We start from the raw sequence: 12028 nt of genomic DNA, 5'->3' as shown, positions 1-12028 counted from the left end.
TCAGTTCTCAGTAGTGAGAGCTGGAAATCCCTTCCCAGCCGTAGGAGCCAAATCTGTTCTGGACCCGCTCTGCCCTCCTGGGGAGGGCTGGCCAAGCCCTAGGGCAGCCTCCAGGGGGTCTGTCCCCAGATGGGGTTCCTCTCCCCTCCATGCACAGCATTGTGTCCCCACGTCTCCAACCAGCCCAGGAAAGCTCCTCCTGCTTCCCTGTGAGTCCAGCAACAGCCGTGTGCAACTGAGGGGAAATTTTAGCTGCAACTGCTTGTGTCGAAGTTGAGTTTGGGAAGAGGAAACCAATTATCTTTCCCTCTGACTTCTGTGGCTTCTGCTCATTGCTGAGGCAAAGCCAGTAGTGACACCTCTTCGAATGCCGGCTCTTTAAATAACAATTTATATCCAGAAGATTTAGGTGGCCACGGAGGAACCTCTCAGCTCTTGGTTTTATGCCCATTATGGAGAGGGAGCAGAAGCACGGTGGAGTTAAGTGTCTCCCTACAGTTATGCTTGGTGCCTGTGACAAAGCCTGATCACCTATTTTTTTGCTTCAATCTCACAGACACCCTTCCCCTCCAAACCTCTGGGTCTTCTTAATTACACTGATGTGCAGACCCAATCTTTCCTTTTTGAATGTGGTGTGCTTTTGCCCTTGTTTCTCTGTGCCTGCTGCCTAGCTTTGTGGGTGGATGGGCAGGCAGGTGAGGATCAAGTGCTCATGTCAGGGCTCCCAACTGGCTGTCGCTGACCATGCCGCTCCACCTAACACCGGTCCTGAGTAGTGCGAGCCTGGCCGTGCCCAGTGGTCGTGTCCTGCCTGGACATGTTTGGGTACCCCCAGCCAGCACTGTGGCAAGCAGCGTGGGCTCCCAGCTCGCTTCTGGCAGTGCCCCTGCCTCGTGCTTGCTGTCTGAGGGGACAATTTGACATGCAGCCCAAGAGAAACGTCAGTCCAGTACAGCAATACTCCTTGGAGTAGGCTCGGCTGTTACTTTTCCTTATGGTTGATCCTATGAAAGATGATGTTTGCTTAAAAAAATAAAAAAAGAAAAGGAAAAAAAAGAAAAGGGGGAATAGTGGTGTGAGCAGCAGCTGCAGGGAGATGCGTCTGTGTCTAAGCTCAAGAGGCTCCATCCCCACCGGCCTCCTCCTTCCATGGAGGTGCAGCATTGTCAGCTATGTGGCGGGTCTGTGCAAATAGAGGGGGAGAACCTGAAACCATGACTGCAATAATACAAAGTGAATTTCAGTGCCATCGTCTTCACATATATGTTCTCTGTCCCCTTTTCAGTCATTAGGGAGCAAAGCAAATTAATGCCAACAGAGGCTGACTCAAACCTTTGCCCTCATTTAAGGGATTCCAAAAAACATGGTTTTGTTACGTGCTGGAGCCAGCTGCCCTACAGCAGCTCAAGGACTAGAGCAGTCTCCGGTGTTTAACCAACATGAAAGGCAGTGGGTTGCTAAAATTGCCGATGACCAGTGCTGATCCCATATATTTCTACTTGACTAGGACTGAATTTATTGCCTTTATGTATTTTTAGCAGCCTGATTTTTTTTTTTTTCACCTCTCCTTTCAAGATAAAATGTAAAGAAATAAAAAAACCTCAGCATAAAAGGAGTAATAAAAAAACCTGTCCAAGCAAGACAACCAAAAAGCAGTCAAGGATAAAATAAAATTAAAACATTCCACTTGTCTGTTTTGAGTAAGGTATGTGAATTGCTAACTTAGCTTATTTAGTTTCGGAGCAGAAACCTCCCAAATGTATGTAGATTTTGGTGTTAAAATCATATTTAGGATAACTATGTCCGGAGTTATTCTGTTAAGAGATGGGTCAAAATGGGAACAAGATGGTGGTTTACAGAACACAAAATGGTAGGTGAGCCCCTAGGAGAGAGCATGTCTGAGCCAAGACTGCTCTGCCACACTCAGGAAATAGTACCGATAATGGCTTGAATAGGCTCATAGCTTTGTATCTTGTTTTTCTCTATCATTCTGGAATTTAATATTATGTGACATGGCCTTTATGCTAACATAGACTTTTTGGAAAAAGTATAACTGTTTCTCAAGTATGATTTTTCAAAAGAAGTGGCCAAATTCCATTCTCCTCCGTTAGCAAACTTGCAGACTAACAGGACCGGAGCAGTGCCCTTCTGTGAAGTACACATTTGTTTATGGTCTGAACATAAAATCAAAATTTGTCAAGGCACTGGCTACGTAAATCATCTTCTCTGTTCCTAATGTCACGTGATATCACCACTGACATCAACAGGATAGATAAGCTTACAGGATGCCAGAATTCCTTACTGAATTGAAAAAAAAAAGGGGGGGGGGGAGCATAAAATCAAGAATCTTGTGATGAAAATGTAAATACTCAATGTAAGTAATCACTGGAACAGGTTCCCGGGCCTGGGCATGCAGGTCCAAGCTGGTGAATAGGGGCTGTGCTTGTGGCTTTGCAATATGGTTTGGATTTTAGTTGCAGAATTATTTAAATTATGTTGGATTCAGATACAAATTCTACATGAAAGGGTTAGAGATTGGTCAGTGCATGGAGTAAATACTTTTAATCTGGAAATAAAGACCTGTTTAAGTTTGTTTGGTATCACAGTGACAGAGTAGGCAGGTGAAGATGATCAACTTTTGCAACTAAAAAGAAGAATTTCTGCAGTTACCACTTTCAAATGCCCAGTCTGACATTAGTAAAACTGCCACTGATTTCAGTAACAGCAGGATTGGTCTTTTTTTTACCCTGCTTGTTGTCAGTTGATCTCTTAGTTATTTTTAAGAATGTAAGAATCAAACGACATTTTATAATTCTTAACAGGCAGAAGGTTATAGATACATAACTTGCAAGTGCTGAGCACCTGGCTCTGACAGCTTTCACGTCAGCAAGCCTTAAATGCAGTTATTTATGACCACCATATTACAGAACATCGTTGCACATTATAATAGTATTTTTTAATTCTGAACTCTGAAAAAACTTAAGATATCACTTGGTTCTGAATGTGGCTAGTATGTTAGTATGTTAAGATGACATAAGTCTGGCAATTTTCCCTTCATAGGACAGTTCTTTACTATGATCTGTTACAGCATACCTTTCAAAAATGACCTCTACGTTTACAATGACAATTTTGCACATGCAAGTTGTTATACATGTACAAAATTTCAAATATGAATACTTAGCAGCTAGTGATATTTAAACCTCTATTAAAATTTCACATGAACTTACTATTACCTGTTCAGGAAGGAACTGCAAACAGAAATCCTATATTTAGGTTAAAACGTAGGGAAAATCTCTTTACTAAATTTCCACCTTATGAATTATTTTATAGAAAGCAGTAAGTTCTTTTTCACCAGTGCAGAAGTCTGTTTTAATACTTAATGTCATAGTGGACCTAGTTTTCTCATGGCTTTGCTTTTCAGTTGGTTTGTTTTAGCAATCACAACTTATTTTTGTTCTTTTTCAGTTGAAGAGGGTGAATCTTCAGATTTTGCTTTGACCTGGGACTCATCAGTGACTCAATCAGGTAAATATTTTAGGTTCTTCTGATTGCAAAAACTGCCAGAAAGCTGCCAGGCTTTTTACAGGAACTGTATTTTGTATGTCACATTCCTGTCTCAAATCCAGGACTACCCACTGCAACACAATTTTTATATCAGTTCCATATGGTCAATAAAATCTATTACATACAGAGACTAATATACTCTTATCCTCCAGAGAGCCATTCTTTCTTCTTGTGGGCATACTGAAACGGGTTGTGATTTCTCCAGTATAACCACTTTGAAGTTTTCTGCAATGGGCACTGTTGCACATTCATTCCAATCTAATTACATAAAAGCTGCTTTAGTAGGAATTTTAAACCTCGGTCTCAACTGGAATGTGTGTATTTCTCCTCTCGGAGGAAATTGGAAAGTACTGTCAGGGCTGGAGAATAAAAGTGGTACATCGCCATGGTAGAAAGATTTAACATTTGAACCAGCTTTTGGTCTGCTTGATAGTAATAACACTTAAACATGTGTCTGGGGCTTGTTCATCTGTGTTACATTGATAATTTGAATAAAAAGAGGCTCAAGAAACTGAACAGGATAAAGCAAGTTTGTCTGTAGTTGTGTAATATGTATCGATAACACAAACGTGAGGGTCAATGTCAGATTAGTTTCTGTTTAAAATAACTAGCCACATCTAGTCACTGTTTGTGCTCTCTGTAAAGATATTTTACTGTCTATTATGTCCTTAACGTTTATGAAATTCTCAGAATATTTTTGATTTTGAAGCCAATAATTCTATTTCTGCCCTCTCTTCATACTGGACTGCGTGAGGGTATTCTCTTAGAAGCTCAGCAGCGACATGAAAAAGAGCTCAGAAACTGAGCAGTAATATGAAAATTAACAATGGTGCTGCATTCCTGGTTAGCATGGGTTTTATAAGAGTCATGGGGAGACTGACTCACAGGAGACTTTTCTTACTGAAGTCAGCATCTAGCTGGCCTTGAAGGCATAAACTGCCTTTGTGTGGCACTTTGTGGCATTTCACTTCGTACCAACTGCACTCTCTGTTGCGCTGGGTGCATCTTCTCTGGGCGCTATGACTGTTTTGAACAGTTTGTGTTTTCACTAGTCTTTGATAGCAAATATTGCTGCTGCTGCTGCAAACCCCCAGCTGCGATGTCGAAGGCCCCTTTGTGCCTGGAGCTAACGGCGCATGAAAAGAGCGCTCGCCAGCTCTCTTGCTTGACCTTCGTCTCAAACAGCACTGGAGTGGAGTTACCGGTGTTATCTATCACAAGTCTTGAATTTTATTAAATTTAACACAGGCTGAGGTTCAAAACAGCAACAACAACAACAACAATAATTTCTGTGCAGAACGGGAGTTAATTGGGGATTCCTAATGGTATTGGTGACTATGCTGTAAGTAAAAAAAGCCTGTGAAAGGCTTTTCCCGAATTAGTTGAGTCTCCTCAATTTTTCTTCATTTACTCCCATAATTACAGCTCTCATTCAAGACGTCGGATGTGGGATAAAATGTATTGTATGTGTGATTTATGGCAGCTGAAGGAAAATGTGTGCTAATTGGGGGATTTTCATCTTAATACATTTAGTAGCTACAGATGTCAATCTTGCATGTGTATAAAGATGCAATACAGTATCCTATCAAGACAGGGTGCGCTGCATGGGACAGAGGTTGCAGGCTGGAATATGACTGAGGAACTACATAGGAAATGCTTAAAAAGCTCTAGTATGTGGTGGTGCGGCTGCATGGAGTCACTGGCTCTTGTGTGGTGTGCCTCCAAAGCTATATTCGGTAACTGAAACCAGTCCCTCAGTCCCAGTGTGCGAGACTTTCATTATGTTCTTTTATGATCTTCCTGTTTGCATTAGCTCCAGTAGTGTGATGTTGAAGTTCAATAAAGGGTGAAAAAACACTCTTCAACTTCTTGTTTCATGCCCCTTCCTTCCCTGGCCCAAAATGACAAAATTGCCTCACTTTCTTTGACAACCACCCCCCCAAACAGAAAAAAAATCAAAAGGCCAAACCAAGGACTTGTTAACTCTGAAATATTTGCCAGATGTTTCAAATTAACATATTTCTCTCCCTTCTTCTCCTGTATGTGTTTGTACATCTCTGTGTGTGTGCAAACACATACAAAGCGACTTTGGAAAAATTATGTTGGCACTCTGTTCAGCTGCTGTGGGCCAGGGGAGTGGCGGTCCCAGGGTGGTGTGGTACATAGGGACAGCAAGAGCAGGTAGAATGTGATTTTTTTTTTTTTTTTTTTTTAATACTAGCAAAATATTTATAAAGGTGCAGTTGTGGGGAGAGAAGGTGCTTTTGCTGCTATTTCTTATTTTGTTCATCAAACCAGTAGAAGCTATGCTGGAAATTTTTTTTGTGAGTGCAAGTTGAATCTGCAGTCATGGGGCTTGTCCAGGTAGCTGTGACAGCCATCTGTCCCCAGGTCAGGTGTAAGCATTTGTAGGTGCAGGGCAAAACATGTCAAAACATTGGGGTCCAAGCTCTGTGTCTCATGGTGGACGTCTCTGCTACTGAAGTGTACTGAAGGCGCACGATTTGTGCAGCCCTGACCAGACCATGGCACTGGGCGAGGGGCTGCTTGCGGGGGCTGCTTAGTGCGGCTCATGGAAATTTGGCAGTGGACACGTTGGCAACAGAAATTCTGCACTCGGATGGGGCTGTTCGGTGATGGCTTAGCACAGGGCACCATCCTTTTTCCTACGGTAGTGTATGTGCGCAAGTTGCTGTCTGTACTGGCTTAACTGCTCGTTCCTGGTAAAACCTGCAAAGGTGAAATGCTTTGCAGGAATCTAACCCTTGGCATAGTTGCACTGAGGAATTTGTTCAAGTACTTTAAACACAACTAGAAGTAGTTTTATGATTTTTTTTTTTTTTTTTTTTTTTTTTTTTTTATGACCACAACTTAAAGGCTGTACACAGTAACCCAGAGATTCAGGAAAATGTATAAGGAGGCAGAGGCTGCCCTCACGGCAGGGTAAACAATCAGGGTGTCCACCAGCCCTGTTTAACAATGGGCATATAGCGAATTTCCTTCCTCTTCAGCTCTTGTAAACATTTTTTTCCTTAATGTAAAAGGAAGAAAAAAAGCTTTTCCTTTCCTCTCTTAATCTGAGGACTTAGCTTGCTGTTAAATAGCAGGTCAGTAGTGTTTTGCTGTGGAAGAGGCAGAGATGCTTTCTGTCCCAGAGGAAGAGCGCAGCTGAGTACTCCTTCCCCCTGCTTTTCCCTCTTAACAGCACATGCAGCCCTTGAAGCCCATCCATCTCCCTCCGAAAATGTCAGAGAGGGTGGGCTGGGCAGGGCTGCCAGGGGGCCAGGCAAGCGCCCGCCTCTGCTTTGCAAAAGGGTTTTCTGCTGCTTCGAAGCCAAGAGGAAAATAAGATTCAATATTTGCAAAGCAAGGGTCGAGCCAGACAATGCTGCATTGCTGTTGTAATACATCACGAGAGTATTATCTTGAGGAGCAACAAGGGACATTTTAAAGAAGTAAAAAGTCTTACCAAATATATAGAGAATTTAAGGCATTTTAAAGACCTCTGAAAGCATTTTACATGGGGGTTGCTGGGGAGTTTCTCATTAGCCTGACTGTGAGGCCCCGGGGAATCTTGGCTGAATTGTCTGGGGCAAACAGAGCAGATTCTGTCTTCTCCTTAGGAGCCTGCAGACCTAAAAGCCTGATTTTTTTTGTGTCTGCTTTTGAGGTAACTGAAGGTATCTTATTTTTGTATGCACCTACGAGTTACAATACTGATCAAGAAAGAGTTTGGGAAATAGGGGACTGTGGACCCGTAGCCTGAGTGCTTGGGACAAATGGCACTGGGTACGTCTCTGTGCGCATGTGTTTGCAGAACGTGGGGGGATCTTTGCAGTGTTTGCGACTGGAAGGGCCTCTCCAATGCCAGTGCCCAACCATCCATTAGCACACATTAGTACCATTCAGTTATAACATTCCAGAAATCACAAAAATAAATTACATGTTGGTATTTCCCCCTTTCCCCATTAGCCCCAGATTTCCTGTCCCTGCCACCAAGCTCGCTGCAGCAGCTGGGCGTGCGTGCGAGGGATGTGTTAACAAAGTGTAGCATGGGAAAAAGAACCCCACAACATTTTGGGACAGACATTTGATGTTTTGCCATTAAGAGTTCTCCCACGTACTTACTTAATGCAGTACACTACTTTAGATTTTTAATTGCCTTCTGCAATTTCTTTTACAGTTTCCCTCCTTTAAGGAGGAAAAAAAAGAAAAGAAAAGGGGAAGCAGCAGTGTTTGAGAAATGAACCACAAAATAAAAGAAAACCACCCTGTGGTCACTCCTTTTCCCGTCTCTTCCGCTTTGCATGGTGTCTCCCAGCTATGTAAATCACAATTTTCACTTGGTATCTTCAGAGGAGCAACATCTTGACGCGGTTTGGAGACTTATTTTTGCTCAGGGCTACTGGAGCCCGTGCTGGGATGTTTTTAATGCTGTCTCTGCTGCTTGGGGCTCTGCCTGCCCATTCCCTCCTGGCTGTTCCCTGTGCCCTCCTCCACCATCGGTCTGCTGATCCCGGCGCTGCTGCTGTCTGCTCCCCAAGTGTTGAGGGTTTCTGTTCTCCTCTAACTGTTTCGTAGGGTTGGCTTTAATTTTGGCTGCCAAAGGAGCAAAATGGATGAGAAAGCCGGGGTCTCATGAAGCGAACAGAGACTTGCCCCTCCAAGTATTCATACGTTAACTTTTCCCCCTTTTCTGTTTATTCAGATAAGCTACAGAAAATGTGTTCTCCTTCCTCGCCTTTCCCCTTTTGGAGGCCTGTTTTGGCCACACAAAGTTTGTTGTCCCCTCAGCCGTCCTCCAGCACCCTGGGCTTGCACACCCTGGTACAGTCCACTGCCTGGTGCCCACCAAGGCCACTGTCCTTGCAGGACCCCGTGCCCTGTGGTCTCACAGTACGCAGGGCTGTCCCTGCTCCCTGCCCATGTCCCCTTGGCAGGTCCCCCAGAGCCCCTGCTCTGCTGGTCCTGCTCCAGCCGCACGACCTGCTGGGCGCGAGCTGTGTCTGGAGTAAGTCAGGAAGGTCCAGATGCGAGAGACTGCTCTTCCATAGATGCTAAGCTCTTCTTCTCTATTTCTACACGTATTGTGTTTTGTCTTATTTAACTTCTAAATGGCAAAATGCTGAACACCCCCTCCTCCAAACACCCTCAACGTGAAATTCTGGGATCTCTGCTGCAGAGCATTGAAAAGGTCAGTCGCAATTCAGTGGGCATTAGAAACCTGTTATCTTGCAAGTACTCTGAAATTACCCATCCTGAGTGCCTTCACAAGCTCAGGCATCTTCTAAAAGCCAATTTCATTAGTAAATCAATATGAGAAGATTCTGATTACAGTGTGTAAGGATTTCCAAAGAAATAAATCTTTGAAGTTAGCCAAGAACATGAGAGACTCTGATTACTTTCTTAGTTGAATATTTTTTCAATATACTATGAAATGTTTGATCTCAACTGAACTGGTCGGCTTTCTTATGTTGGTTTTAAAAACAGCATCCTTGTCTCTGCATGGACCTGCAGCATGCAGCCTAGTCAGTATAGTCTGAGGTTCTCAAAATGTTAAATATCTGCTTTGGAAGCAGCCAAAAGCCAAATAAATGCCAACTAGAAATAAAGCTAGGGAGGTTTGTAGCTCTGGCTGCTGCATTCCTCATTTATTCTAAGTTGAACTTTTATTTTCCTTGGTAACGTGTGGGTTTTTACGATGTGACATAGTTATGTGTCCTTTCAGAAGAGAAAAAAAAAAAAAATTAATTCTGCTTCCCTAATTACAAAATTTAATTTTTAACTTCAATCTTATAAATACTATTTTTTTTTTTTAAAGAGACTACTTCTGATAGTGTTTTCTCAAACAGAAGGTGAAGTGATAGGAAGTACATGATACTCAGATAATGTGGGGGTGGGTGAACATTCAAGACAGATGTAAGATTTTTGGAGCCGGGATAATATAAAAAGAAACAATATGAGTAATTATAAACCCTTCCCAGATTACTCTGTAGGAGCTCATGGCACAACTTTGCATCTGCAGGCGCGAGGGTTTCCTGGGAGCAAGTCTCTGCTCCCAGTGCTCCCGGGCTGGCGGGAAGGGGGACATGGCACTACCGGAGGAAGCTGTTGGCTGGAGTGACAGGGTGTCCATGGGGGGGCTCCGAGGTCTGACCAACATCCTGCAGCTGTAGCACCTTCAGGGAAAGGAGAAGTATAAAAAATGAGATTCCTTGCCGCATGTGGCGCCGCACAGCACTGACACGTGCATCTGTCATGGAAATGGCTGCCCCGCGAATCCACTGAGACGTCTCTGGTGGTGCAGCACCATAGGTGTTCCCCTCTTGTTTGGGGAGGGAATCTCCGGCAAGAAGGAGCGATCTTCAGATGCGAACACAGCATGGGTGTCAGTATTTAAATTAGAAGCACACACCTGTGTATTACAGCATTTCCTAGAAAATACTTACTATTAAAAATGTTAATTGGGAAAATTATAACGATAGCACAGAGGAGGAGAATTAATTTCCATGGTAAAAGAGGTGAGGAAAGAAAAGCTCATTTCAAAGTGAGCTATCGAGTGCTCTCCCTACCCCATCACCCACCTGTTCCAGGCTTTTTAAAGACAGTGTCTGCTGGAAAGGCAGTCTGCTTAAGATAAGCTGAGTAAGCGTGGCGTACCGCCTTGTGTCATTGGTATTGCCGAGCTTCACAGTACCTAAAGTCAGCCCCCCTAAATTGCTACAAGCAACATCTGGTAAGGGGAGGATTTCTGCAGGCTGCAGGGTCACAGCCCCTGCCTGGCCATGCTGGTGAGGGGCCATGGACTCGTGTGCACTGGGATGCCGGCAGTGCATCACAACTGGTGATGGGCAGCAAGGTTTCAGTCAAATCTGGGAGTGTCTCTGGGGTCATTGGGTTAACCTCATCTGCAGTCTTGTGAGCTTGGTGTGTCTGCTGGTATGGGGCCGCTATGGGTTGGGTGATGTTCCCACAGGGTCTTCTGGCAGGGGCACCTTGCCAGAAATACAAATACACCATTGGCATAGACGGTTGCAGGCGTGAGTGTCTCCTTCTGGGGCTAGCAGGGGACATCCTCCATGGGGTTGCATCTCTACCTTGCCAACAACATTTTTTTCTGTGCAACAAATTTGCTTTTTACTTAAAGGTGTGCCGGTTGGCACTGGGAGACTGTAACACTGCGTTTCATTTTCTTGCGCTGACTGAAGTAAGTTGTTCACCTTCATGGGTGACCCTCAGGCGCAGCCTTCCTGGCTCTCCATCCCTTGCTCGCTTTCAGGTCTCCCACAAGTATGAACATCCCAGTGAAGGATACTGTCGTTGAGCTGGAGGGAGCACTGGAGAGGAGCAAGGCATAGCATAGCACCTTCCCATCTTCACACTCCTGCTTTCTCTTCATATGTTTCTTTCCAGTGATGCTACCTTGTCCTCTCTTGCTGCCCAAATGAAGGGCTGTGATTAGATGAACGTTTTCTGTGTTTTTAGATGAAAATTATATCTTTTGTTTACAATAACCTTCAGGGGCATAACTAGCAGTAATGGGCTAAAGTAAAGCAAAGGAGATGCTAGGCTGAGTATCAGGAAACATTTCCCAGTATTGGGATCTAATAGACTCTGGTATTATCTCCCATCACACTGGTCATTTTCAAACTGGACTGGACAAAGCGCTTGAAAATACACTGTAGGAATGGTCTTACATTAGCAGTGGGGTGGATAAGATCACCTGGTAAGTCTTTCTCATCTCTGATTTATCCAATTCTGCTGCGGTCTGGATTTGCTAATCTCCTGCAGATTTGAGGACAGAAGCAGACTGAATGGTCAGGCAAATTGTGCTTTCTAGAGCTTATTTGGGTAAATATTTTTATGTAGGATAAATATTTTTACATAGGATCTCAAAGCACTTCACAAATGCTAATTAAGTCTCCCAACCTAGTAGAAAGTCTTCCTTGTGCCCCACGTCCATACTACTTTGTCTCTCATCATGCACCGTGCTGCAGGTCGACCTTCCCAGAGGGCTCTGGCTTTGGGACTCGGGGGCACTTGCCAGCCCATCTTGCTTTGAGTCGTTTCTGCAGGTCAGTGGCTTTGCTTTTCCAAGTCTGCTTTGGCTGGCTGGTAGGAGCGAGGGAAGCTGAAACCATGCCGCTGTAGGAAGTGATTGCAATGGGTTTTATCTCTGTGAAATCGGACAGCTGAAGAGTTTGAAGGAAAGTCTCCTGGTGAACAATTTCTTTGGTTTTCACAGAAGCTTCTGTTCTCCTTCGACTAGTTTACACATTGCAGTTGTAACTGGTAGCTCAAAGTTCCCAGCCTGAATAAATGTAAAACAGGAATAACAGAGTATATTACATTGGCCTGTTGCTTAAATGAGAAAAATCAATAAAAAATAATGCCACAGTGGTGGATTCCCAGTAATCATTCTTCTTGAGAAAAAAACCAAATTGTGCCAATCATGAGAATGAGG

General features: G+C 43.8%; 1 protein-coding gene across 4 annotated transcripts in view; it reads left to right on the top strand.

Annotated features, from left to right (window-relative positions):
- ZNF423 (zinc finger protein 423) overlaps nt 1-12028 on the top strand; it is a 238150-nt gene that overhangs the window by 41321 nt on the left and 184801 nt on the right. For all 4 annotated transcript variants that reach the window (XM_052796002.1, XM_052796003.1, XM_052796004.1 and 1 more), the window contains one exon: nt 3466-3525. In XM_052796002.1, coding sequence (XP_052651962.1) covers nt 3466-3525 — 60 coding nt within the window. The remainder of the gene's footprint in view (nt 1-3465; nt 3526-12028) is intronic.

This window comes from Harpia harpyja, chromosome 9 (assembly GCF_026419915.1).
Source record: "Harpia harpyja isolate bHarHar1 chromosome 9, bHarHar1 primary haplotype, whole genome shotgun sequence".
NCBI lineage: Eukaryota > Metazoa > Chordata > Aves > Accipitriformes > Accipitridae > Harpia > Harpia harpyja.
This window is presented reverse-complemented; position numbering and strand designations above follow the sequence as displayed.